Genomic DNA, 27,236 nt, shown 5'->3' on the forward strand with positions numbered 1-27,236 from the left:
ATACCCTTCTGCGTCCATCTTCATTTATGTTTACCGGCTGTCTCTTTCAGAAAGTTTTGTTTAGAGCGAAGGTAGTTCACTTCCCCGTCTACACCAGCACATGAGACCATAATTCTGCGACGTTTTGTCAAGACCGTCTGTACGTACAATGGTTCATACTTGCTATTTTGTCATTTCGTCTTTTTTTATGGGACTCCTACACTTTGGAAGGAAACTTGGCTTTTGTTTGTTTTTGAGTCTTATCATGTTCTTTATCCCACTGCTTTCCTCCTTGCCCTTTATTCAGGTTTTATTTTGCAGTTTGTTTTGTCCACTACCACTGTTTCCTTGATTTTTTTTGTTCTCACATTTCCCGGGGGAGCGTTTTGCTGTGTTGGGGATGTCTCCCTCGTTGCATTTACCTTGGTGTCACTGCTCTCACTCTGGGTTGAATGGATCTGTCCTATCTGGCATTTTGCGACGGCATGGGCATGCAACAGCGACTGTCTTGTCACATTTTGGGCATCTCCGATTTTTCACCCTGTTCTTCATGGGTCACTGCGCTATTTTCTTATTTCCATGTCTAGGTGGTCTATTTGATTCGTCCCCTTTATATTACTCTGCACTTCTTGGGTCGCATTGCATAGGGGGATACCTTTTTGTTTACCTTTGTTTACCCATTTTTGGCTCAATTATTTTGGCTTCTTTTTTTTCCTTCATCGTTTTGGCCTGGGGGTTTTTGGAAGTTATCTCATCATTGGCTGGGTTTCTCACTTTGTCTCACGTGTTACACTTTTTTGCTTGGCAAAGGCTGTCATCTCTGAACCACCTCACCGTGGGGCGAGAGCGGGATGCATTATTTGGCGGGATTTTCAGTATTTAAAACGGTTGCTGCAGGGAAAAGGGCGTTTTGTTCTTGTCCTGCATTTTGCTGGCCGTAGAATGGCTGTGGATCACGGGTCACAGCGATCATCCGCTCTTGTGGTTTATTTATTTTACTACTACTACTATTATTATTGTTCGTTTTTCATTCTGACTTTGGTTTGGTATTGATATTGATATTGGTATTGGAATCCTTTTCAATTATTTTCTGGCAGCTCTGCGCTCACATCTTGTTGAGGGGGCATTTTTCTGAATTGACCAATCCTGTTTTGCTTATTGTATCCTGTTCCATGACTTGCCACTATCAACGCTTTAATAACAAAGTTGCTGATCGTAGGTCATAAACGTGCAGGCCTCACGGTTTATCGATTCACGGGAGCGAAACTGGCATGTCGGACTGTGACACAAATACAGCGTAATATTTCATATCAAAGTGATGAGTTCATACGTAGTTGAAGCGGAATATGCAAATATGTAGAAATGCAGACCATATAAAAAGAAATAAGAAACGAAAATAATAAATGAAACCAGCCAGTCCAGTACGTCCTTGTTCCTGTGACGATGCTGGCCGGAAAAGAAAGCCCGGAACTCTAATCCCTAACCCCAGCCAATCCCTTTGCCCGTTGTTTGTTCGTTCACTGCAGACTCAAGAACATCTTCTCCATGGCAGGGTAGTTGGGCGTGCCGAGGCCGGTCAGCGGGTCCCAGCCAGGCACAGCCGTGAATCCGTTGGTGCCGCAACCCGGGTTGTTGCCGGACGTGATGTCGTTGAGGACACTGGGGTTGGCATACAGCGCCGGATTGACGAAGCCGACCGGGCCCTTGCCGGCCTCGATGCGCTTCTCGTTGATGAGGTTGATGATGGCGGCAAAGACGGGCGCCGAGGCGGAGGTGCCAAAGGACAGCGTAAAGTTGCCGTTGACGGCGGTGACGTAGTTGGCGCCGTTGGCCGAGACGTCGGGATAGCCGCGGACGTTGCCCGAGTTGTTGAAGCGGTTGGCGCCGTAGGGCGGGGCCGCGTTGGTCATGTAGCTCTGGACGGCCTTTTGCTGGTACGAGGGCATGCCGAAGACGTTGGAGAAGCCGCCGCCGGAAAAGATGACCTTTTGGCAGGCAGACTCGGCGCCGCGCACGGACGTGCCGTTGACGAGCTCGGTGGCGCCGACGGACGTGACGTAGGGGCAGGTGCCCGGGAAGGACGGGTTGAAGAGGCCCGAGGTGCCGTTGTTGTAGGCGCCGGTGGTGGCGTCAATGCACGCGTCGCCGTTGCCGGCCACGCCAAAGTCGCCCGACGAGTAGATGACAGTGACGCCCTGCAGGCCCAGCTTCATGTACTCGTTGCACTGGCGCTGCTCGTAGGCCGCGGTCAGGTCGCCCTCGTTGTACGAGTAGCTCGTCGAAATGACGTTGGTGGGCGCGGCGGTGCCGCAGTTGACCTCGGCGCTGTACTGGCCGTCGATGTTGGCGTTGGTGCTGCCGCCGCCCTCAAACGCGCAGTAGCTGCCGTCGAGCGAGTCCAGCAGGTTGTTGAAGCTGCCGCCCTGCACGAGGTCGCCGACCTGGAAGAGCGTGGCCCGCTGCGGGAAAATGAGGGCCATGGCGAACTCGAGGTCGAGCGCCGACTCGCCGTTGAAGCTGAAGCTCTGGTTGGTGGTCTGGACGACGGCGTTGTCGAGCAGCTTGATGATGGGGCTCGTGCCCTGCAGCTTGGGCTGGAACTGCGAGAAGTAGAGGTCGAGGTCCGACTGCAGGATGGCCTGCGGCGTGTACTCGACGATGCCGAGCGAGTTGTTGCTGGCCGCGAGCGTGCCGGCCGGCGTATTGTAGAGCGCCTGGAGGCAGGCGGGCGTGATCATTGTGTCGCACTGGCTGAGGTCCATCAGCGCGTTCTTGATGACGGCGCCCTGCTTGGTGAGCGACGCGTCGGTGGGCGCGCCCATAATGCCGCGCTGCGGGCGTGTGGAAGGCGCGCTGTTGTCTTTAGGTGCCGGAGACGACGTGGGGGCTGCCGCGACTGACGACGACTGCTTGCCGCGGGCGTGGAACCGCGGGCGGGCGGCAGCGGCTCCTCCCGTAGCGTCCGTCCACCGCTGCGAAATGGCCCGCCGCTTGAGCTCGGTCTGGTGCTCGTCTGCCAGCGCCTCCGTCTTGGTCGTCCGCCCGGCGCCCTGCCGCCCGTCGAAATGCACCGTCGGCATCACAATGTCAATGTGCTCCTGCAGGTGCTCCGGCACGTGGTACTGGTCGCACGCCACGTGGTGTCCGCCGTGGTTCGCGTGCTGGTACACGTGGTACTCGGTCTTCAGCAGAGACTCGAGCTGCGACACGCTGGCGTTGAACTGCACCCAGTTGCGTCCCCGGGACAGTGCAATGGCGTCCCGCAGCAGCCCCGTCTCACTGGCCACCCACGCCGTCACAGCGTCAATGGCCTCTTGTGGCGGCGCAAACATGTCGGCAACTTCTTCCTGCGTCCAGTGGCGGCCGTAGTTGGGCGAGTCTGGGTGCGAGACGTCGTGGATGAACTCCTCGGCACGGTGCAGGTTCCTCTGGGTCAAACCAATCCGGACGGGCAATATGGTCTTGTGGTGCAGGCGTGCCGCCTTTTTCCAGGTGTGTGAGTTGGCGACGGCGCGGCTTTCGTGGACAACATGGCGAGAGCGGAATCGGCCGCCGCCCGTGGTGGCACCCTCGGCTACCGCCAGGGTAGCCAGGACGGCAGCAAGGAGGTCGAACTTCATGATGAAAGAGGGATCGAAGAAGCACTATGTACAGGAAAATAGAAAATCGGACGTAACAAACAAACAAAAAATGAGTGTATATGAGAAAGACGATCAACAAAAGGAGAGACGAAAATGAAAGACAGTGGGAAGGCGATGGCACCTGGCCTTACCAGAGTCCCAATATGATAAACGAAAGGAGAAAAGAGAAGAAAAGGAACGAAGAGAAAGGAACGAAGAAAAGGAAAAGAGAGAATGTTAAGAGAAAGAAGGGAAGAAGGCAAGAAAACAAACAAAAGCCAAAGCGAATGGCGACGACGACAACGAAAGAGAGAGCAGAAAGAAATAGATTCAAAGAGAGAGAAGGGAAGAAAGCCAAAAAAGGAAAGGAAAAAGAAGAGAGAGGTAAACAAAAGGAAGAAAGGAACGGAAAATAAGACGAATGAGGAAACCTCGTCCACATGCAGCCAACCCATGGTGGTGACATGGGCTTATGATATTCAAAGGTGGATCTATTCTCTATGCGACAAGCATATCTACTTCTTACAGCTACGGCACACTGCACACTGTACACTGCACACTGCACTAAGCTTGCTACGTTCGTCTTGGCTACGCCTCATGTAAGGACGTCTCCTATCATGGGCAATCTCTGGGGGGAGTGTTTGAGATCCTCCGCTCGCCTTTGTTTGGAAGAGGGTCGCGGCGCCTGTGCACGATGCCGGCACTGCCCCCACCCGGAAGACCAAGAAAAAAAAAGCAGAAAAAAATAATAACGAGCATGGATATAGACATTGGCTTGAGAATGGGAGGTACGAATTGGCAATTGGGACGAGGCGAGAGAGCCACTTGGAAGATGTTCTCCCGGGCAGACGTGTGTCCACTTTCTTTCTTGGGCGTTGTGAAACGGGTTTCAGCGCGCTGGGAGAAAATGATAAAAAACGCGGCTGCAATATTGACGGTGAAGAATAGAATGATAGTGGATATTGGAGAGCAAAAGGGAGGCGTCGCTGTGCTCACTGCGAAGCACAAAGTATCTGATCTCCATCTTGTAAGTTTCTGCCAAAAAAGGTCACGCTCAGTACGATCTAGAATGGGCCATTTTGCCAAGATAAAGGAGGATGGGAGGGTGAAGAAAACAAGGAAATATCGGTTCTAGATAGATGATGGATTCACAGGATGCTCAAGATGTGCAGCGTGGGTGATGAGGAAGAAACGCCTGATGGCAAGAAAAGCAAGAGACAACGCAGCCAAAGACCCTTGGCAGAGGCCGGAGAGTCAAAGCCGGCGAACGGAAGACGGAGGTAAGGGGCCGGGAGCAAATTAACAGGCAAGAATGACCAAAAAGGCACAAAAGGCACAAACCGATGGCACGAGGCAAAATGGATGAAGAGAGATCGACAGGTGGAAGAGAACTGGAGGAACGAGCACGAAACTCGGAGTAGAAGGCTAGGAAGAGAAGACGAGAGAGAGGCACGAAGAGAGAGAGAGAGAGACGAAGTAAAGACAGAGGACGGAAAAGGAGGTTGCATTTTGGCGATGCGGCGCATCAAACCCAGCCCGAGCCGCGTTTTCTTGAGCGACAAGGCGGTCTATCATGCGCAATATGAGCAGATAACGTGCATCGGGTTTGCCATGGCTCGCATCTACAGTGAACTTCGTGCGATGCATGTCGTTCTTTTCACATAGATTGTTTTTGTGGCTGGATTGGATGCAGTTTTCTTTTCGATGCAGTTTTTCCGCTTATTTTCGCCTGAAAGTCTGATCCCGGTCTCCTTTATTTCCCTTGAATTCTTCCTGAATTCCCTCTACCTGTGCCACTTTTATATTCTATGCCTGGGCCTGTCATTGTTTCTCTACTAATGTGAGTGCTCGTTGACGTCCAACAGGGTATCCTTCGTCGTCAGCTAGTCGAAATCTGAAGCAGGGTACGCAATTCGTCTTGGGCGGCTAGGGTGACGGCGACAGGGGGCCTACAAAAATAGAAACAGCGGTCCCGTGGAGTTAAAATACTGCTCTGAATGTGTCGTTCGCATCGCACCAGATAAGAGGGTCTGTGTCGTATGCACTTGCATTCATTCGTATGCAAAGGTGTTTTGCCGCAGCTGACTGGGTAGCAGTGTTTCTATTCTTTTTTGACTTCTGGCCTGTGCTGTCGCTCTCCAGTTCAAAGTGTTGCATTCCTGTCGTCTTAATTGCCGTTCGGGGCCGTGCGTTCAGGCACAGGGGTTCTGCATAGTGTCTGGTAATATTCCGTAGTTTTCGATTTTTCGAATTCTACGGCCGCCTCTGCGTGTTCCTGCTTCTTCGCCTGTTCCTGCAACCCCGGCCCGCTCCATTCTGAAACCGCCTCAGGGCTAGGCCCCACCAGAATAGAAACGCAAGCTGTTGAATGTCGACAATGTCAGAAAAAAGCACAGAAAGGATGTCGTAAAGAACAGAATCCAGATTGTTTGAATAATCAGGTGAAAACGGTTGAGGCCGTTCTTGACCAAATGAGAGAAGAAACGAGGCTTCAGCTCCCTTTTCTGTCACCTACCAACAGAGAGATTGTGTTCGAACGGGGGTTCGATAGCAAGATTTGAAGAATTGAACCTTGCGTCGTGTTTCTGTGCTGCTTTGAGATGCTTTGGAAGCAATATTTCTCCGATTTCCCCGGTTTGTTTCCCCGACTCGGATGTACGGATAGGAGAAACGATGTGAGGCTATGTGGCTGTGTGAGGCACGCCTTTTTGCATCGCCATGGATCTTGTAGATGCTTTGCTTATCGCGCGTGCATTCATGACCGGGAGGCCTTGAGCTCGGTATAGCGCTGGATGGCCTCTTGGTAGAGCGCCTGCTGCTCGTTGACAATTTCCAGCAGCTCCGCGTTCTGCCGCCGGAGGTCGGCCTCGGCGGCGTCGCTGTTTGAAATTGTCGTTTCTGCAGCGGCCGGCTTGCGGCTGCTGCTGATGGCACCACTGCCACTGCCAGCACCTTCGCCCAGCTGCTGCTGGAAGGCAAGGATGGCCTTGTCCAATGTGTCGGCTGGAAACCCGGGCTGATTGATGAGCGCGTCAAAGGCAGCCGTCTCCTGTGCAGTCACGTCGGCGTCGGCGTCGCCACCCAGGCCATCAAAGGCCACCTCGTCGAACCGCGCCGTCACGGTGTAGTCGCGACCCATCTGCGACGGCTTGACTACAGTCTGGATGCTCGTCTGCGGCGGCACCACAGACGCAGCCGAAGGCAATGCTGGCGGGACAAACATCACGTTGGTCACGGCTGCGTTGAGGTTGGAGAGCTCCACCGGCAGCGTCGTCTTCTCCTCACCCGCATCGCCCAGGTTCCACTGCATGATACGGCCCTTGGGATGGCCCGACAGCAGCGTGGCACCGTCGTAGCTCACCGTCAGGCACGATGCCGGGCCGGCGTCGCTGGGTACTGTGCCGAACGGCGTCGACACGGACACAGCCGTCGACGACGCCTCGGCGGCGCGCGCCCCCAGCAGTGGCCGGTCGCCAAACAGCTCAACGGCAAACAGCGAGCCACCACTGGCGGAGGCACCCGATGTCGACTCGTCGTCCGTGGACACGTAGAGCGCTCGCGCCACTGGGTCCAGCACTACGCACAGCGGCACCGCCGGTAACAGGAGCGTGCGCAGGGCCACACCCGTCTGGTAGTTCCACAGCACAAGCGTCTTGTCGCGGCTCGCCGACACGCACAGGTTCGTGTCCAGATGGCCGCTGCTGCCGCCCACCGCCAGGCTCGTGACTGCGGTCCGGTGCCGCGCCAACGTCCGCTCCGGCTCTGCCTCGTCTGCCCCTTCGCCCTCCTTGGCCCCCAACGCCAGAAGCTGCGGTAGCGACCAGACGTGCACATTGGAGTCTTCGGAGCCGGACAGAATGTGGTATGGTGTCGAGGCCAGGGTCGTCACCGCCTGCACATGGCATGGCGGCGTCGTGACCAGCCGCCCTGTCCGCGTCTCCCACAGAATGAGTCGACCCTCGACTGTGCCGGCCACCAGGACACCCTGGTCGTCACCCGCGAGCGTCACACACCGCACCTTGTCCGGCATGGGCACAAACGTCTCCTGGCCGCCGCGCAGCCGCGAGTAGACGTGCACATACGCGCGGTCCTGCTGCGCGGCAAAGACGTGAGCTGTGCTGACGGCGAGGCCGCCGACGGGTGTGGCGCTTTTCTTGAAGGTGGCCTGGACGGAGTGGGCAGGGCTGAGTGTCTGGTGGTAGATGTTGACGTCGCGCGCAATGGCCGTGTTGCTGGTCAATGGCGGGCCGCAGACGGCGGCGAAAAAGTCTTCGGAGAGCATGACGGAAGTTTGTGGCGAGAGGCTATTAGGAGGTGTCTCGGAGGTGCTCCCGGTCGCGACTGGTAAGGACGTTGCTGATCAAAATGCACCTTCCCCTGTTGATCGATTCGCTCTTTCCCTGTTCCTGGGCTGTCGAAGAAATGTGGCTTCAATTTGGAAGGAGTGCCGTCGTGCAACACATATATGAAAAAAGGAAGGTCAATGTACTCTTGAATGTACTTTTAAATATGCCGTTCACTTCCCGGCTTTTCGCCTTTGTTCGCTTTCTTGCCGACTGCTTATACTCTTTTCTATGCTCACCGTGATGTCGACGAAGCTCAACTTTTTTTTCTTATCCGTAGTTTTTTTCTGTATCGCTCCTTCCGTCTCTAGCTCAAGTAGGATGTGGGGCACATGCCAATAATTGCAGCCATTCAATTTGCCAAGTCACATGCGAAACTGCCGCTAAGGAGAAACCAGGGCGGAACGCTGGTGGGGTTGCGCCGTGGTGCTGAACGTGTTGAATGCGCTAAGCCCCCCTGTAGCACAGGCCTAATACCGGGCGTTATTGCTCCGTTCAACCGCAGCCTGGACTCTTTCGTCATAATTAACCTCCTGGTCCTTCCTTCTCCCAGGCCTCCGTCCGATCGAACCAACACAACACAAACTACGCCGTCGAGCTGTTCCAACCGATACATCCAATGTGCAGTCTCCTATCGACGACGCTCCTCGAACTGGACCTGGGAACACACCCCGCCTGACTGCGATCCTGCTAGAAGCGCCGGTGCACTGTCGACGATGCAGAGAGCTTGGCCCCATTGACAGCTGCAGCTCTGACGATCCCCAGCCGCCTCGAGGACAGACGACTTCGGCTTCACACTGTTGAGAGACTCGACACATATAGACAGACGCTCTACATACAGCCATGTCGTTTCGATTCGGTATGCCGATGGTCCAGCCGGACAGCCGTGGTCACCGCGAGCGCGAGGAGGAGATCATAGCTGCCCGGCAGAGACACTCGCGGCCCGGCATTGTTGACGACACCTACCCGTACAGCAGCAACAGCAACTTCGACCCGCACAACTTGACCGCCCTTTCAGCCATTATGCCGACAAGAGTGGAGACCACCGGCATGGCCTCGTCGGCCCCCGCGCCCAATCGGCGGCATGTGGTGACCCCGGACCCTGTGTCCTTCCGGTATCTCGAACAAGACCCCTGCATCAGTGTGGTCGACCGCCGCGCCAGCCTCGTCGGCTACGAGCTGTACCTCGTCGAGCAGTGGGTGTGTTCGCGCCAGTCGCCGACCATCGTGATTGCCACCTACACGGGCGACCCGAATCATGCCGTCGTCGTCGGCGTGCTCTCCATCCCCGCGAACGACAACGAGTGGTCGGCCCGCCTCAAGATGTACTTCAAGACGATGCAGCAGTACCACGCGCGGCCCAAGGACTCTCCGTTTGGCGAGATTATGGCCACGAACCTCAGCAGCTTCCCGTCGGCGCTGACCGTGATTGCTGTTCGCGACGGCGACATCCGCAGGCATCGCCAGGACTTCATCGTCAACGAGGACCTGAAGCGGCTGGGCTGCTCGGGCCGCTCCGGTCTGACACTCTCGGAACCGACACGCGCCACGCAGGAAAAGTTCCAGTCGCTGTACAAGACCAGCGAGAAGATTCCGTTTTCCGAGTCTGTCGTGGAGCTCATCAAGCAGTGCCAGACGGCGCTTTTCATCTTTGGCATGCTCGAGTCGCAGTACATTGACGGCCTGCTGTGTGACGTGACGGAGACGGCCGTGGGCGACTGGTGGACCGAGGTCGGCGCCGAGTACTACAATGCGGAGCCGACCGACGGCATCCTGGGCCCTGCGACCGTGGCGGCGCTTCTGGGCATGCTGATGGGCGCGCGCAGCCGTCTGGCGTGGTACGGCGCATCCGTGTCCAAGGACGTCTTTGACGTGGACAATATGAAGAAGGGCATCGGGTCCTTTCAAAAGGACGTGAAACTGGAGCGGACGCGGCGGCTGGACCACCAGACACTGCGGCGCCTGCACAGCGTCACGACCAAGGCAGCCGCGGGCGAGGGCGGCTGGGGCGTGCAAAAGGCAATCAAGTCCACAGTCGAAGGGTTCGGCGGAAAACGCGGCGAGCTTGTGTTTGGCATGGTGGGCGGCAAGGACAAGGGAAACATTGGCGACATCGAGACGCTGGACATTGACAAGTTCATCAGCCACATTTACGGCGAGAGGCCCAAGTGGCTGTGGTTCGGCAAGCCTCGCCGGTCACAGACGTCGACCCTGCCACTGGGTGGCTTGGCGGACCATTTCCAAGACAGGGCACAAGGGGCGGCTTCAGCGACGCCTGCATCAGCGGCACCAGCGTCCGAGCCCAACAGAGAAGAGCCAGCAACCCCGGCGGCAATTGGTAGCAGCCGACGAGCGCAGTCCGTCCCCCTGGACAGCGAGGAACCGCCCATCGGCGAGGCTCTTACGACAAGTGCGACCACTGGTGCAACGACGGAATCTGCTGACGTGGCTCCATTCAAAAAGGAGACAAAGACGCCCGTTTATTCGGCGGCCCCACCCGGGTCTGCTGTTAGTGTCAATGACAGCCCGAACGATCGAGACAGGGAAAAGTATAGGGACGGTGACCGGGACCCGCGCAAGCGGACCGTTTTCAAAAGCGTCGCAGGCCGGGTGAACGATGCAAGATCAGGACTGGGACGCATTCGCGACGCTGTCGGCGGTGGCTTGCGTGGCCATGCAAGCAGGCCCTCACGCGACGATGGCGGTGTGCTTGGCAGCGGGGGTGGTGTTCTCAGCCCCGACCCGTCCTCGGCGGCATTGTCAAGTGCTGGCTCGTCCATGGCCCCGGGTTCCGCGATGGCTTATCCAGGCATTGCTGGCCTAGCACAGGCTTCGCTTAACAGCCCCGTGATGGTGGGCCGTGCGTTTACGTGGAAGAACAAGCCGGAGGAGTATCTCCGAAACATTCAGAGGGAGCGCGAGATGGGCGAAAAGCTGTTTCGCAACGCTGGCATGCCCGGCACAATACACGGCACCCAAGGGCCCAATCCCGACGCAGACGCGATCGCAGCCGCCGCCACGGCGGCCCTCGAGACCCAGTTGGCAGCAAGACTTCCCGGGTATTCCACGCAGGCCAACGGCCGTGCCAGCCATCTGCGCAAGGACATGGCCATCTCCACAGCCGACACGTCAGTGGCGGGCAGCGTGGCGGGCGGCTCCGACCTGGAAGGCCCCATTCTCGAGGCCGAACGCGATGTGGGCCCGGGCGTCGTCGGCCTGCTCCGTCGACACAGTATAGCGGGCGGCGAATGCAGCCGAGACATGCTGCAACAGCCACTCCAGCGAGAAGAACAGCAGCAACAGCTTCCACAAAAGCTGCCCTTTGAGCTCGTATGGCCACGGCGGCTGTCATTCAGCGCTGCCGAAGAGGCCGTGCTTGGCTGGGACGAGATTGTCGACTTCCCCTCGGTCGGTGACGAGGACGATGGGGACGGTGAAGACGGCAAAGACGGCAAAGATGGCAAAGACGGCCAAGACGACAAGAACAGCGAAGAGGGTGGGCTTGGGAGCGTGGCCGGCGAGAGCCACGACCAGGCGATCTTGCTCGCGGCGTCGTCCCGGTTCGTAACGGCCCAGACGCTGGAGCGGGGGCTCTACCAAGATGTTCTGGCACTCAAGGACGTTGTGGGCCCCGTTGTCGTCGACCGCGTGCTGGCCCTCGAGTCGCTCGACGCCGTGTACGAGACGCAGATCGAAGAGGTCCAGAGCGTCTTCTTCCAGCTGTCGGGCGCCTACGAGCACGTCCAGGCCAACAGCCAGGACCTCTTGGGGATCGAGCGCGCGCAGACGACCGAAGCCGTGCGCGAGGTCGAGATGCTCATGGCCAAGGTCGAGTACGAGATCGGGTCGCTGGCGTCCAAGGTGCAAGACGTCGAGGAAGGCGTGCGGCAGTTTACGCGGCAGGTCGAACACGTGGAACGGCGGGCCAAAGAGCTCAAGAGCCACCTGGAGACGGAGAGCTGGCTGCACTGGGCGGTGCGCAGCCTGACAGGTATTGGCACAGGGCCCAACATTGTCGAAGCCGGCCCCCGTCGGCAGTAGGCGACGGGGGAGAGGGGGAACAGGGGGAACACCAAGAGTTGGACAGACACGTGAGAGCAGACTTGAAGCACATACACGGCACCGCATTTGCGATAGCGACGGCGTTTCTTACATTTGCTTGACAGCTCTCATTTCCACCAGTTTTCTTCTGTACATGGGCGTACTCGCACTCTATATGTATGGCGCATTCTATTCGTTTTCATTCGTATCCTGGGGCCATGCTGGCCGTGTCATATCTTACTTGTTCTTTGCGCCCAAAAGTATATGCCTGCTTCGATACCCATATCTTTCGTCTGTTTCCATGTCTATCGCTCGCCGCGTACCCCGTCCGTGTTGCAACCCTATGACCCGAAAGAAAGGAATGGAAGTAGAGGAGAAATGTGTGTGTGTGTTCTAATGTACAGATGGCGTCGTCATCATCGCCCTCGTCGTTGGGTTCGTTTTTTTTTTTTTTTTTTTTTTCATGTGGCCCATTTTCACGTGGCTTTCTTTGTTATTTTGGAATTTTCATAACCGTTCATCTCCTTAGAACATGCCGCCGCCGCCGCCGGCATTGCGCTTTGCCGCCTCTTGCTGCATGTGCTCCGACACGTTCATGTGCACGGCAAAGAACTTGGCCGCGCAGCGGTCCAGGCAGACGCTCTCGCCCTTGTTGAGCTCGCTCTCGCGGTAGTCGGTGGGCACGCACTTGGCGGCGCAGGCCTTGATGAGGCTGGGAAGGGTTAGTATATTTCAGCACACATGTTCGTGTTCCACTGCCTGTCACTGCCTGTCCAGCACGTACCGGTTGTGCATGTCGGACATCATCTTCATCTCGGCCTCGACGGACGCAATCTTCTCGGCCGACGAGAGCTGCGGGCGGCCCATACCAAAGAACGACATGATGGCGGTTGTGGCGGGTCTGTCAGGGACAAGATGCTGTGTATCAAATGGCCGAAACGCAAAGCGATCGTGGTCGGTCGTCAGGCAGTCGTCGTGGGAAGGTCGTGTGTGCTGCTTTGTCGTGTTGTTGGATCTTGAAAAACCAGTGACGTTTTTTAGGCCTTTTCCCGATGCTCCAGTCAGACTCTGGCATCTGATTCGTCTATTTTGCATTTTTATGGAGCACATTGTCCATGATGGATAATCTGCACCGTCATTGGTCGATTTGATAGATGTGGGTCCCTGCCGTTTTCGAGGCGTGTCCTGCCTGCCAAATTTTTCTCTCCAACAGCACAAGCTCCAGAGCTTCATATCTCTAAACGTCAACAAACCAGCCGCCCAACCACATTGAGCACGCCCCTTTTTCTGGTAAGATCCCCTTCCACCATCTACACGTTTTTAAAAACAATTGAGCAGCAGCAGATCGTCTACTATGATGAACAAGCATTAAACCTTAGAACCGTTGCGACTGACTGCAGCTTCGGCTTGCGGCGTGATCACAAATGCCAATATTCTGACAGTTGGGCCTGCTGCTGCCAGTTTTTGTTACACTACCTACACCGCCTCACATGTCTTCCCAAACTTGTGCCGAGTGTTGTTCCTGCTAACACGTCGAAAAGATGACCGGCTGCTGCTTGCACGGCATGACGTCTTGCTGCCCGCCGCCATGAGCGCCGCCGTCTCCGCCGCCCTGCCGGGCCTCTTATTTCTCCGACCGTATGCGGCACGGCACATCCAGTCCACGGCAGCACGCTCGTGCTCGCCGTCGGCCAAGAGGGCGTACCTGCGGTTCTACCAGACTGCGTGCGGCCTGACAGAAGCCACTTCGAAAAGGAGCTCCCCGCCAAGGGGACAAACAATGAGGCTGTGTGGCGCCAGGCTGTCATCTTCCAAAGCCGGTAACAAGGCCAAAGCTGACAGCATCGAGGCTTCCTCTGACTCCAGTGTCGTCGAGGACCGATCGGCGGTAGCCCTGCGTGTCAAGGAGCTGGCCGACGCCGATGCTCTGCATTACCCTCGGTACCAGCCCCGCGGCGACAGGCTTTCCGTGCCGCAGTTTCGCGCCGAATTTGATTCCGTCGCTGTCGGCGATGAAGTCCCGGGCCGGCGCGTCGAGCTCTCTGGCCGCGTGCTGTCGGTCCAGCGCCTCGGAGCGAAGCTGGTCTTTCTCAAGCTAGTGGACGAAGGCGAGCAGGTGCAGGTTATGTGCAATCTGCGCCAGCTGCGGACGCCTGCGGACGCCAACTCGCCATCAACAGCGGTCGAACCCGCAGTCTTCAAAGAGGCCGCTCGCCTGCTGAACCGCGGCGACCACGTGGCCGTGACGGGCCGTGCCATGCGCACGGGCACGGGCGAGCTCACGCTGGCGGCCGATGCGCTGCCCCGCGTGTACTCGCCCGCGCTGGCACCGCTACCGACGCATTTGCTCGACTCCGAAAAGCGGGCGCTGCGTCGCCACATTGATCTGCTCGTCAACCCTAGCGCGGCCGCCACGCTGCGCCTCCGGTCGCGCATTCTGCGCGAAATGCGCGCCTTTTTTGAGGACCAGCAGTTTGTCGAGGTGCAGACGCCCATTCTGGCGGATCTGTCGGGCGGTGCCGTAGCACGTCCGTTTATGACGGCCCATGCTCAGGCCGGTGACGAGGGCGAGGCCGGTGCGGCTGCCTCGGCGGGAACGTCGGCGGGATCGCGCCCCCTCAGCCTGCGCATCGCCCCGGAGCTGTGGCTGAAGCGACTCGTCGTGGGCGGCCTCGACCGAGTGTTTGAGATTGGCCCGTCCTTCCGCAACGAGGGCATCGATGCGACACACAATCCCGAGTTCAGCACGTGCGAGTTTTACGCTGCGTACTGGACGTTGCCCCGGTTAATGGCCGAGACGGAGCGGCTCATGGCCCAGCTGGCACAGGCGGCGCTGCAGTTCAAAGAGACGCCGGCTGGCGCAGGCCTACAGTCCGCTGCTGAGGCGGGGGACGAGGCAGAAGCGGACGCGGGCGCGGCAGGCACAGTCTCGAGCGCATCAGTAGACTCTGTTGCGCGTTGTGCCGCGGGCGGTCCGTTTGTGCAGCTCGAGTTCATACCCTCTCTCGAGGCCGCCTTGGGCATCACCTTCCCCGACCTGTCGGCGCCCGATGCCTATGACCAACTACGCGCGCAGTTGGGCAACAACAACGGCGAACAGGATACTAGCGATGCCGACGGGGGCCGCCTTGCCAGGCTGCTGGACCGCCTGGCCGGCGACCACCTGGAGCCGCGCTCGTTTGCCAACGTCGACGGGCCCCTTTTCATTACCCATCATCCGGCGTGCATGTCGCCCCTGGCCAAGAGCTTTGTCTGCCCGCAAACCGGCCAGCTGGTCGCCGCTCGCGCCGAGCTGTTTGTCGACGGCCGCGAGCTGGCCAACATGTACGAAGAGGAGAACGATCCGGCAGAGCAACGCCGGAAAATGGCCCAGCAGGTCGAGGACACGGCCGGTGCATCCAACAACACCGTTGACGATAACTACATTGCGGCTCTGGAGTCCGGCTTGCCCCCAACCGGCGGCTGGGGCTGTGGCGTCGAGCGGCTGGTGATGCTCTTTGCGGGTGCGCGGCGAATTGCCGACTGCCTGAGCTTCGGCACACTGCGGCACGTTGTGGCGATGAAGAAGTGAGGTGTGGCATTTCGAAGCCCTATATTCTCGAAAGAATCTCAAAATAGTGCCTTGTATTATATCTGTCATAGTGTATATCATGGAGTACATTATGAATATGACCATTGAAAATGAATATGAATGAACGTCAAAACAAAAGCTCGCTAGAATCCAAAAAACGCCGTGCTTTATGTCACGCTACCATCCCAGATCTCAGCCAAACTATCCCTCCATCAACCGCGTAATGGGCTCCCGCGTAATGACGCTGTTTTGCCGGTCATCACGCGACACGCGGTAGAAGGTGTAGCAAAAGTCCGAGCAGCGCATGTGCCGCAGAAACTCCTCGTCGTGCGTAATCACAATCAGCTGGAAGTTGGCCTGCGCCTGCCGCGCCTTGATGATGGCGTGCAACGCCACCGCCAGCGACCGGATGTTGTCGCTGTCCAGGTTCGTCGTCGGCTCGTCCAGCGCAATCAGCCCGCAGTTGACGCCAAACGACTCGGCCAGCGCCAGCCGGATGATGATGCTCGCCAGCACCTTTTGGCCCGCCGAGCACCGCCCGCGCATGTCCATCTCCGTGTCCTGCTTGACCATGCACACGCGGTAGTTGTAGTTGCGCTTGCCCGTCGCCGTCTCGTTGTCGGACCGGATCAGGATCGTGTCAATGTCGGTGCCCTGGTACGTCGCGCGCCACAGCTCGCCCGCGATGCGGTTGACCTCCTCCATCTTGAGGCCGTGGTACTCCATAATGGCCTTGTCGAGCGCCGCCGAGTAGCGGCCCAGGTCGTCAATCGCCGCCTTGGTCGTCTCGACGCGGATGTGCGACTCGCGGTAGCGGAACTCGGCCTCCTTGTACTCCTGTTCGTACTCGTCCAGCAGCCGCAGCAGCTCCTCGTCCTTCGTCTTCATGCTGCCCCAGATCGCGCTGCGCTCCGCCAGCAGCTTGCTGTGCTGCACCTCGAACCGCTTGGCCTCCCCCACCAGCCGGTCGTAGTCGTCCTCGGCATTGCGCGCCTCCAGGTCCCGAATGTCGCGCTGCAGCTCGTTCAGCAGCCGCGAGTTGCGCCGGTAGCTCAGGTTGTCCGCAATGTTCTTCTTTTCGCGGTCGCTGTTGTCAATCTCCGCCTTCATCTTGTTGACCTGTGCCGCCAGCTCGTCCGCCTCGCGCTCCTGGCCAGCAATGGCCTGCTCCAGCGTCGCAATGGCGCGCGCATTGGCCAGAAGCTGCGCCGGCCCCCCGCGGTCGACGTAGTCGTCAATGTCCTTCTCGACCATCCGCAGCTCGCTCACCGTGTGCGCCACCGCATCGCGCTCCTGGGCTCCCACGCGCTCCTTTTCTTGCCCCCGCTGCACGGTGTCCTGCCGGATGGTGCGCGCCTTGGCGATCTCGGGCTCGAGGGCCTCGAGGTCGCGGTCCGTCTGCTGGATCAGTTCGCGCTGCTGCGTCGACTCGTCCTTGAACGCCTGGATCTGGTTGACGAGGTCCGCTTTCCGCTCGACCTGCCGCGCTGCGTGCGCAATCTTGTTCTTCAGCTCGCTCCGCTCCAGCTCCAGCGTGCTGACGGCATCCCGCATGCGCTGCCGGTCGTCGGACAGCTTGGCGAGGCGCTGTTTGGCCGCACGCAGCTGGTCAGCGCAGGTGGCTTGCAATTCCTGGATCTCCTCGGAGCTGCGGGACGAGCCCGCCGACTGCTGCTGCGAGGCTAGCTTCTCAATTTGCTCGTCCGACGCGGCAACGTCCTTGACCGCCTGCGAGATGCTTGCCACCGTCTTGGCCATCGACTCGACGTCCATCCGCTTCTCGTCGACCTCCTTGAACGAGGCGTCCTGGTCCTCGAGCCGGCGCACCAGGGCATCGCGCTGCCCCTCGGCCGCCTTGAGCTCGTCCCGCAGACCGGGCAGCTCCGACTCGAGGCGTGTATAGGTCTCGTACTGTGTGCGGACGGCGCGCAGCTGGCCCAGGTTTTGTTCGAGCATGTCCTTTTCCTGCTCCAGCTCCTTCTTCTGCTTGTCGTCGAGGTTCTTGGCAATCTTTTCAAGCAGCTTGGAGCGCTCCCGCGGCTGGTCGGCAAACGACCGGTCGCAATGCGAGCACTTGTTAAAGCGGTTCAGGACCTTTTGGGACTTGGAATAGTAGTCCTTCAAATGATCAAACAGACTAATGTCCTTCTCGGCCGTGAGAATCTCCGACTCCAGATTGTCCAGCTCTTCTTGGTACTCTTCGATCGACACGGATTCCGAGGCGCTGGCACCCTCCTCGCCGCCGGCCTTGACCGCCCGGAGCACCTCGAGCACGGTCGCTTGGCACGTGGCCGACTGCGCGACCGCCTTCTTTTGCCGGTCGCGGATCGTGGACAGCTTGTACTCGACCTGCTTCAGCTCCTGCTGGCTGGCGTCGACCTGTTTGCGCGCGTCGCCGGCCGTTGTGACGAGACCCTGGAGGACCGATTGGAAGTCGGCATCCACGGACTCGGCGGTCCACCCTTGGCCGACAATGGCACCGAGCTTGCCGCGCCACGTCGATGTCAGAGTGTCCAAGCGGCGTTTGCGCTCGACGGCTTCCTTTTTCCGCAGATCGAGCTGGGCCCGGTCCGACGCGCGCCGCATACACTCGACCATCTCGCGGCCCAGCTTTTCGCTCTCGTTCTCGAGCTGCCAGATCTGGTTGTTCTCCTGCTCAATCTGCCCGTCGATGCCGGCCGCGTGAGCGTCGTCTGTGGCCCGCTTCAGGCGGGCCTCCAGGTCGGCGTACGTCGATTCGAGGATCGCCTGGGCACCCTCATCGACATCCAGTTTCTGGATGTCGCGCTGCAGGACGGCCATGCGCTTGTCAATGGCGGCAATGCGCTGCTTGGCCGCGACGCGGTCCTGTGTGCGGGTGGCCTTTTGCGTTTCCAGCCCGCTGATGACGGCCGTGTCCTTTTCCAGCTCCTTGGCGTTCTCCCGCTGCAGTCGTTCCAGATCGCGCCGCTTGTCCTGCAGCAGCTTCTGGATGCGCTCCCGGAACGCCCGAATGTGGCTGTCGCGCAGGTCGTCGCTCTCGAAGCCGCGGATTTCGTGGCGCGCGGCGGCCTCGTGGATCATGTCGATGCGGGTCTGCAGCTGCCGCTCGTACTTTTCCTTGTCCGACTGGTGCTTGCCCTGCTCGGCCTGCTGGGCGCCGAGCGCACTGCGCGAGGTTGCGAGGCCCGCCTGCAGCTGGCGGAACCGAGCCGTCTGCTCCTCCTTGTCGTTTTGGAGGCGCGCCAGGGTCGCCTCGTACTGCTGTAGGTGCTCGTCGAGCCACGCGTCCGACTCGGTGCGCATTTTGACGATGCTCGCCTTGAGCTCGGCCATGGTCTCGCTGCGCACCTCGAACTGGTCCTGCTTGCTCTTGAGCTCCTGCACAATGCCAAAGAAGGACGTGGCCTGTTCGCGGCGCTCTTTGGCGGCCGCCTGCACGTCGTCCATCTGCCGGGTCAAGTCCTCGCCCTGTTCGCGTAGGTCCTCGATCTGGGCTTGGAGGGAGGCCAGGTGCTTCTCGGCACGCTGGCCCTTTTCTTTGGCCTCCTTGTTTGTGGCCTCGAGCATCTTGAGCTTCTGCAGCTCCTCGCCCTGCTTCTTCCGGACGACCTTGAGGTTGTCGATGGCCTTGGTGTACTTCATGGCCTCGAAAATCTCATCAAAGCGCTTCTTCAGTGCGGCCGGTTCGCTCATGGGCCAGAGCGACTCGTCCTGGTGGCAAAATATGACGGCGTCGAGGATGGCGGACGAGACGCCGAGGTAGTTGGGCACGAGTTCGTCGAGTTCGCCGACTTTGGTGGAGAGGCCGGTGCGCTCGCCGTTGTTGTAGATGACGAGCGAGCCGTCGAGCGTCTTCATGGAGCGCTGCGTCTTTTTCATGGTGAGTTGCAGGCTGCGGGTGACGACCAGTTTCTGCCCGACGGTAGACTGGAAGGACAGGCGGACCTGTGCCAGGACCTCTTTTTCGCCGCATAACTAAAACGTGCACATGTATAAGAACGTGTTTGTTGGCCGCGAGAGGCACACCGAAAGGAGGGGACAGCAACGGACCTTGGGATCGTGGATAAAGGCGCCACCTTTGCTGTTCGGCGGCTGTTCGCCGGTGGTGGCATACTTGAGAGTCTCGATGATGGTCTGTGGGCGTCAGTATAGATGTAGATATTTTGCAGTGGCTGCGAGACAATCGCCGTCCATGGGCGTCATCGGCCGTGGGTGCACGCCAAACGCACCGTCTTTCCAGAACCGTTGTAGCCGACAATCAGAGTCAGCGGCGTGTTAAACAGCATAGACTCTTGGCTGGCCGGACTGAAGGACCGGATGCTGAAGGGCTGTTAGCAAGTCGTTCCGCGCCGTGTGGGAGGCAGAGAATGACACTCACCCCCGGATTCCGAGCTTCTCGATCTTCGCTAGGGGTCGACGCATGGATGTTAGCCACAATCGTGGATAGCTGCGAAGTCGAACAGCGTGGAGTATAGGAACGCACACCTGAGAGGATATGTGTCAGCATGAGAATAAGAATCTACAGTGTACGGTAACGGGGATGAAGCGGGAAACATAAACATACATTGTGGCGAGCTGGATCGACCGTCACTCTTCACGAGAGTAAGAAAGACCGCCCCATCCAGCAGCATCAACGATAGGGGACCGAGCCGAAGACAGAACGAGCACCTATAGAGTAAGCCGAGACCCGGTGTCGTGGTCGTTATGGACGTCGAGGCCGGGGCCGTTGGAGGCACGAAAAATGGTGATTGTGCAACACACGCATAAAGTGCCGACGCGCGACCAGTGACAGTGAGCGCGTTGTCTGCCTAGCGAGGAAAGGAGGAAAGCGCGGGCTCACGGGACCAGCGCTCCTAATTTGCGGGGCTTTGTGACCACTTTGGCAGGAACATAGTGTTAGTACAGTATATATACTGTATGAACACTGTCTCATTGTCGAAACAGTGGGGCTAGATAACCGATGCTATGTGCCAAGTTTCCAACCCGCCATGAAGTCATAAGCGCATGCCATTGACGTCAGACGTTCGGGGCTCCCGTGACCGACTTCAGATAGCTTCAGCCCTTCGTCATGCGTCACAACATCCAGGGTCCTCGCCACTCGGAAGCAAAAAGGTAGATCCTGGAGTTTGAAGAGGGAACCCAACAGGGACCCGGATCAAGAAGCCGGATCAACGGCGGCAGCTGTTTCTTTGGTGTACAACTGTACAAATACGGTTTTGCTCGTATCTCACCGTCTCATTTTTCAACATGCTGTGACGTACGGGCCACCTCAGTACGGTCGGCGTTTAGGTGATGCTCTTTGATAGGGCGAGTCTCCGCCGTTTCTCCGGTTTTGTGTATTCGGCGACGCCTTCCTCCACTCGAGGAAAGAACGGCCTAAAGACTCGGAGACCCCACTTGCTCATTCGAATTCTTCGGACGAAGAAAAGTCGACTAGGCAGGAGCAGCGACATCGAAAGCCGTAGTCGATTATGACATAAGAAAGAACCCCGTCGACTTTTACTCTGGCAAGAACGAGCCTAGCAGTCACCGGCTCGGTTCATTTGCTCCAGGGTCACACCCCACTAGGCATCTCCAGTGCACTGCTGTGCAATTACCACCGCTGTATGTTGTATTCTGTACGGCACCCACAGCAAGGTGCGCTAGTACCTGTCTTGGGGGCAAAAATGCTCGGTGACACAGCCTTCACAGCACTATGAAATAATAATTACTGCGCAATCCACACGCCAAAAGCCTGCAGAACCAAGGAAATAGGACGTACATCAGTCGCTCGTTCCGAGACTGCGTCAGGCGAGTCCACCGAAAACGCACAACGCAGGGTCACCACCCACGCACTACGCCAAGCAGCAACTATCCTTGGATGATCTCACAAGCTCCCTAGCCCGAGACGGGAGAGGCGCGCCAGGGTCTGGTTCTGGGCTCTCTGGTTCCTCGATATTCTTTGTGCCTATTCGCTGCGTGAGCTCCTGCAGCCAATGAGAAGAGGGAGGGGAACTTTCCGCCCCTCCCCCCACACAGCACCTTCCCAAAGACCAGACCCCAGACCAAAGGGCGAAGTGGATGTATGCTCAATGGACCATGATTTTCAAAACAACGACCTTTGATCAGTTTTCTCTTGTCGGATCCCTTTTTTTTTCCTCTTTTCTATTCATATGTTTCTCTTTTTTTCTTTTATTTAAATGATTCTTGGTTTCCCCTCTTCTTCATTCGTCCACCTCATCGCCACCGTTGACGGCATTAATCTCTGAGGAACGGGTCACGGGCAGCAAGCTATCAACGCCCAATTGGAGATCACGACCGGTCTGTCGTCTGCACGCGCCCAAGTCCAACGTCATCTGTCACCGGCTCGTCTGGCCGTCACTGCCCTGGGGTCTCTACCCCACGTCTCGATGCCGCATAGCATGTGCCGGCCCCGCTTCGTGCCCTCGTTCAGTCACCGGCTCTGGCGTTCTGCATCGGCACAGTTGCATCACCCCTCGCCGTACTGAGAGACCACTCCCAGCGTGGTCCCTTGCGTTACCCTTCTCACTCTTCGCCTGCCCGTACGGCGTAGGTTCGTTCCGCCTCCACTCGCACAGCCATGTCACACGGACCACCGCCACTCGCCAGCGACTTCTTCGCCTTCAACGGCCAGACCGGAGGCGATGGCGGACCGTCCGTGATGACCAACGATCAGGCCGCGGCTGCCATGGCAACAGTGGCCGCGCAATTTCAGCAGCAACAACAGCAACAGCATCAACAGCAACAACAGCAGCAACTACAGCAGCAACTACAGCAGCAACTACAGCAGCAACTACAGCAGCAGCAGCAGCAGCAGCAGCAACAACTACAACAAGCAACGGACAATGCCATGATGATGTTTTTCAATGAGCAGCCGGCCACCTTCTTCGACAGCTTCGAGGACATGTCCTCCGGCCTTGCGCCGCACCAGCCAGGATCCATGTTCCCTCCGCCTCCACCATCACAGGCTCTACCATCACAGTCCACCACAGCATCGCTGCCTTTCGACTATGGCTCGATGCGCGCAGCTGCCAATGGTGACCATATCAACATCAACAACGGCATGCAAATCAACGGCAATACAACCGACGACAGTCCCTCACAGCAACAAGACAGAGACGGTGTCGATGGCAACGTCGTCATGGGCGGCGTCAACGAGCCTGGTGGCGGCCCGCTGCCTCTCGACAGCTTTACGAGCGGCGGGCCCAGCAGTGCAGCAGGCGGTGCCGCTGGTGCCGGGCCGGCCGGGGGTGGCGCTTTGACCGAGTTCACACGGCGCAAGAACTGGCCGGCCAAGGTCGTCGAGGAGCTCACCGACCTGCTGCAGATCATCGAGCCCAACGGCCGCATCCGCTATGCTTCGCCCAATGTCGCCTCGATCCTGGGCTACACGCCCGACGAGATTGCGGGCCAGTCGCTGACCGAGCTGACGCACCCAGACGACCGCTCTGTGTTCATCGCCGACCTCAACGCATGCATCGCCAATGCAAGCAGCCTGCGCATGTTTGTGCGCCTGCGCAAAAAGGACGGCGACTACGTCATTGTCGACATGGCCGGCCACGCCCACATTGCCACCTCGCGCTTTGCGTCCAACCCGTCCAACAAGACCCCCTTTTGCCAGGCCGTGTTCCTCATGTGCCGGGAGTACCCGACGAAGAACTCCAACCTACTGGACTCGTTCCTCGAGCACAAGATGGAGAACGAGCGGTTACGACGTCGAATCGACGACTTGCGGCGCGAGGAGGCGTCTGAAGACCACGACGACGAATCGCACACGCAGAGCCAGAGCTGGGTCTGGCGACAGAACATGGATGCACCGTCCTATATGGCCACGTCTGGCGCCGCGGCCGCCGCTGTGATGGGATCCGCCATGGCTAGTGCTATAGCAAACAATTCTGTCTACGGCGCCAACAACAACAATAACAACAACAACATCAACAACGACAGCATGTCCATGCCGCCACCAATGACGCCACTCAAGCTCGCCATGATGCCAGGAGGCGGGCCAAACAATGCCGCACTGACGCGCGAGAACCTCGAAGGCATTGCCGCCCGGCCAGCCGACTCGTTGGGAGATAAGATGGCTCGCTACGAGGGTTCACCGGGCACAGGCAAGGCCACGACCGGCGCAGGGAGCACAGCAGCAGCGCCTGGCTCGATGGCGGCGGGAGCCTCCACGAGTGCGGATAGCGGACCGTTGTCCGGTGGCGGCAGACTGGCAGGCGCTGGTGTGGCTGGGCCGTCCAGCGGTAGCAATGCTGCTGCCGCAGCCGGACTGCCCATGTCCTCGACGGCCGACACGATTGAAATGCTCACGGGCCTGCGGTACCAGGAAGGCGAGCGCAGTCGCGGCTTGTCCACGGGCAACCGCAGCCCGCGGCTCATCAAGGGCGATGCAGGCATTGCTTTTTCGGCGAACCGCGACCAGCGGGCAGGTGACAAGAAGAAGAAGGCGCGTCTCGCCGAAGAATATGTTTGCACCGACTGTGGTAGGTACTCTCCTTGTATAAGCTTATCGATAGTTGAGCACAGCTAACATTGTTTCCCAGGCACGCTGGAGTCGCCAGAATGGCGCAAGGGCCCCAGCGGCCCCAAGACGCTGTGCAATGCCTGCGGTCTGCGCTGGGCCAAGAAGGAAAAGCGCGAAAAGAAAAAGGCGGCGGCGGCGGCTGGTGTGGTAGGAGGCGTCGGCGTGGCAAACGCGGCAGAGCCCGTCAACGCTTCCGGCGGCGGGTCGCCACGACGCGCGGAGTAATGTATAAAAGTGTCACGTTACGAGATGACATGTTTTCCTCATGTTCTTTTGTTTTTTTTTTTTTTTTTTTTTTTTTTTTTTGTCTGCTGACATTTTGTATTTTATTTGCATACGGAAGCCTTGGGTACACGATACAAGGTCATTGGTTCGGTGCGGGTTCGTCATTTTTTGGTTTTGGCTTTGCTAAATTGGTTTTGGTTTGACATTTTGCTTCTGCTTTGTTTTGCGACTCATATACATACACGGACGTTTTGGTTGTTTTTTTCTCATGTTTGTTACACCCAATGGCCTGGGAAATATGGAACGGCCGGATCAAGAGAACACGATGTTGGTTTTAGCATACAACAAGGTTTCGTCCTTTCTTATTTCTTTTTTTCAAATTTCTAAGTTCTGTTCCGCACCTCCGGCTTCCTCTTTCTGAATGCCTTTTATAAATTGTGCATTTTGCGAACCTTGAATGTGATGGGGTGCTTCCAGTGACCACAATTATCAACTTGTGGCACCCTTGACCGAAAAGTGTATACGCGGCGTCTTGCAGCTTGCCAGCTCTTTTCCGCCCTTCGGATCTGAACGTGCCCCTCATTCATCGTTCTTTTTGGTTAATCCACTTGGAACCTTGGAGCACACAGCTTGGCCTAGCTCCTTGCCGAACCTTTCAGCTCGACCAGGATCCGCCCGTCTCCTCCTGCCCACCGTCTCGCCTCTGCACTCGTCCGGCTCGCTCGACTCGTCCACTCAACTGCTATGGCTCATCAACTTGCGTCTTTGCCAAGACACTTTGTGCCAGCGAATCCCTAGAGGTCAGATGGACGGGCAGCAAACCATGGGCGACGGGACACATCGAATGCTACCTTGTCACATTGCGCTCCTCAGTCTCCGCGCCGTCACTCCTCGGAGAGGCAACTGCACGAAGCACGAGGGTGAAGTCAAAGAGCTCTGCTCACTCGTCGTGTTCGAACGGCTTCATTGGCTTCGTTGGCTTCATGGCTTCCAGGTAATGCACCTTAACAGCCCGCCCTTGGGGGAGTCGAAAACAAAGGGAGGGAGCCCCGCAGACGTCATTATTCCATGGTCGATGCCGCGTCTTCCCAGTTCGTTTCAGCCCCATCCAGAGTCCAGAGCCAATTGGCCGCCCCTCGCTGCCTCCATACAGATTTGTTTCTCTTCCCTACCTTCGAAACCCACCTAGTCACATTCCCCTACGGTCCTTCTCCAATGAGGTACCGTCGTAGCTCGTAGCTCGAAGCTCCCACTGGGTAGCTTAGTTTTCCGAGCATTTGTTTTCCATGGCAGGAGCGATCAGCCATGCCGAATGAGGTGGGGAAGGGGCGCTTATGGACAGCCCAATGATGAAGGAAGTCGCAAAAAGAAAACCAAAGGGAAGGAGGGACCCAACAGTATTAATGTCGCCCATCGCGCCCTTTCTCGAATTGCCCCTCTTGCTTTGAACCTCCTTTTGTTTTCCTTTTGTTTCGTTGCTAACTTTCACTCTATCTCCTCTTCTCGTTTCAAGCTGCTCCGTCTCTTGCAACGAATCCTCAACACCTGCAGCATTCCATCTTCCAATCTACCAGAAACTCCCCCGATCGATCTCTCTGAAAATGTGGGGCGGTGACGACAACAACAACGGACGCCAGCGTAAGTATTCTTGCCTTCGCCCTAAAAGCAACTTCCTGAAGAGAGGTTTGGACATGGAGGAGAAGACAGCGTCCATGCTCGACTCCTATACTCGTATTGTCTGCTCCGTCGTCTTGCGGCTGGCGTTTATTGTCTGATGCGCTGCTAACACCGTGCTTTGCAGAATACGGCGGCGGTTAGTTTAAAGCTCTCCCATTACACTCAATACAACTATTGACAGCTCTCCATGTGAGCATCCAAAAGACTTCTTCGTCGACATATTCTAATACGTGTCTCGTCACACATAGGCCACGGCGGTCATCACGGCGGCCACCACCAGGGCGGCCAGGGTGAATACGGCGGACAGCAGGGTGGATACGGTGGCCAGCAAGGCGGGTACGGTGGCCAGCAGGGTGGATACGGTGGCCAGCAAGGCGGGTACGGTGGCCAGCAGGGCGGGTACGGTGGCCAGCAGGGCAGCGGCTACGGCGGCGGTCAGCAGGAGTACGGCCGCCAGGACTACGGCGGTGGCCAACAGCAGTACGGTGGCGGCGGAGGCAACTACAACCATGATGACGACGACGACCTGAAGGGCGCGGCCCACGCCGCAGCCCAGCACAGCGGCGACGGCGACAGCCCCAACTTCTTCGCCGACATCCTCAACAAGATTGGCGGCAACAAGAACGGCCTCGCCAACGAGGACCTCGACGAGGGCGGTATGTAACATCCCTACGTGGCTACACACTGCAACTTCTTCTGAAGCACACATAATACTAACACTTCTTGTCCAGCGGCTGTTCAGCACCACCAGCAGTACTACGGTGGCGGTGGCGGTGGCGGCGGCGGCGGCGGCGGCGGCGGCCAGGCGACCGCTGGCGGTATGGGCAGCGCCGCGGCCATCCAGGCGCTCAAGACGTTCACTTCGGGGGGCGGCGGCGGCGGCGGCGGCGGCGGTGGCAGCAGCCAGAGCCAGTTCATCGGCATGGCCATGAGCCAGGCCAGCAAGCTGTTTGATAGCCAGAGCTCGCAGGGCAACGTGGCCTCGGGTGCCAGCAAGGAGTCAGCCGTGCAAAAGGCCGGTGAGATGGCCCTGAAGATGTACATGAAGAGCCAGGGCGGCTCGGGCGGCTCGGGCGGCTCGGGCGGCATGGGCAGCCTGCTGGGTATGGCGAGCAAGTTCATGTAAAGGTGACAACGTAAGTAGTGCAGCAATGTTGCATTCTGTGCAGAGCACTGTCTCGAGAGCAGAGCGAAGCAATAAAAAAATTATGTTTTGTCATTAAACAATAGAAATTGTCAATTGTCAAAAGAATTGGACTGCAATACTC

General features: G+C 58.0%; 8 protein-coding genes across 8 annotated transcripts; 4 read left to right on the forward strand and 4 right to left on the reverse strand.

Moving 5' to 3' along the window:
* Window positions 1-1,496: 1,496 nt before the first annotated feature.
* Window positions 1,497-3,599, reverse strand: SPBR_06815 (protease s8 tripeptidyl peptidase; the record flags this gene model as incomplete). The annotated part of the gene is made up of 1 exon (XM_040765071.1): window positions 1,497-3,599. One exon carries the CDS (start codon window positions 3,597-3,599, stop codon window positions 1,497-1,499), a length of 2,103 nt encoding a protein of 700 aa, XP_040617256.1.
* Window positions 3,600-6,354: 2,755 nt separating this feature from the next.
* Window positions 6,355-7,881, reverse strand: SPBR_07157 (pre-rRNA-processing protein IPI3; the record flags this gene model as incomplete). The annotated part of the gene is made up of 1 exon (XM_040765411.1): window positions 6,355-7,881. One exon carries the CDS (start codon window positions 7,879-7,881, stop codon window positions 6,355-6,357), a length of 1,527 nt encoding a protein of 508 aa, XP_040617257.1.
* A 904-nt stretch (window positions 7,882-8,785) lies between these two features.
* SPBR_06504 (sin3 complex subunit) lies at window positions 8,786-11,983 on the forward strand (the record flags this gene model as incomplete). The annotated part of the gene is made up of 1 exon (XM_040764760.1): window positions 8,786-11,983. The coding sequence occupies one exon, from the start codon at window positions 8,786-8,788 to the stop codon at window positions 11,981-11,983; it is 3,198 nt and encodes a 1,065-aa protein (XP_040617258.1).
* A 525-nt stretch (window positions 11,984-12,508) lies between these two features.
* On the reverse strand, window positions 12,509-12,865 carry SPBR_08002 (mitochondrial intermembrane space translocase subunit Tim10; the record flags this gene model as incomplete). Its single annotated transcript, XM_040766253.1, has 2 exons — window positions 12,509-12,695; window positions 12,768-12,865. The coding sequence occupies 2 exons, from the start codon at window positions 12,863-12,865 to the stop codon at window positions 12,509-12,511; spliced, it is 285 nt and encodes a 94-aa protein (XP_040617259.1).
* Window positions 12,866-13,571: 706 nt separating this feature from the next.
* Window positions 13,572-15,554, forward strand: SPBR_06884 (lysyl-tRNA synthetase, class II; the record flags this gene model as incomplete). The annotated part of the gene is made up of 1 exon (XM_040765140.1): window positions 13,572-15,554. The coding sequence occupies one exon, from the start codon at window positions 13,572-13,574 to the stop codon at window positions 15,552-15,554; it is 1,983 nt and encodes a 660-aa protein (XP_040617260.1).
* A 201-nt stretch (window positions 15,555-15,755) lies between these two features.
* SPBR_06383 (DNA repair protein RAD50) lies at window positions 15,756-20,043 on the reverse strand (the record flags this gene model as incomplete). Its single annotated transcript, XM_040764640.1, has 5 exons — window positions 15,756-19,511; window positions 19,587-19,670; window positions 19,766-19,856; window positions 19,915-19,942; window positions 20,022-20,043. 5 exons carry the CDS (start codon window positions 20,041-20,043, stop codon window positions 15,756-15,758), a joined length of 3,981 nt encoding a protein of 1,326 aa, XP_040617261.1.
* A 2,073-nt stretch (window positions 20,044-22,116) lies between these two features.
* SPBR_06776 (gata transcription factor) lies at window positions 22,117-24,291 on the forward strand (the record flags this gene model as incomplete). Its single annotated transcript, XM_040765032.1, has 2 exons — window positions 22,117-24,025; window positions 24,086-24,291. The coding sequence occupies 2 exons, from the start codon at window positions 22,117-22,119 to the stop codon at window positions 24,289-24,291; spliced, it is 2,115 nt and encodes a 704-aa protein (XP_040617262.1).
* Window positions 24,292-25,892: 1,601 nt separating this feature from the next.
* On the forward strand, window positions 25,893-27,094 carry SPBR_07406 (uncharacterized protein; the record flags this gene model as incomplete). Its single annotated transcript, XM_040765660.1, has 4 exons — window positions 25,893-25,929; window positions 26,093-26,104; window positions 26,217-26,624; window positions 26,700-27,094. 4 exons carry the CDS (start codon window positions 25,893-25,895, stop codon window positions 27,092-27,094), a joined length of 852 nt encoding a protein of 283 aa, XP_040617263.1.
* Between the last annotated feature and the right edge of the window lie 142 nt (window positions 27,095-27,236).

This window comes from Sporothrix brasiliensis, assembly GCF_000820605.1.
Source record: "Sporothrix brasiliensis 5110 chromosome Unknown Cont20, whole genome shotgun sequence".
Lineage (NCBI taxonomy): Eukaryota > Fungi > Ascomycota > Sordariomycetes > Ophiostomatales > Ophiostomataceae > Sporothrix > Sporothrix brasiliensis.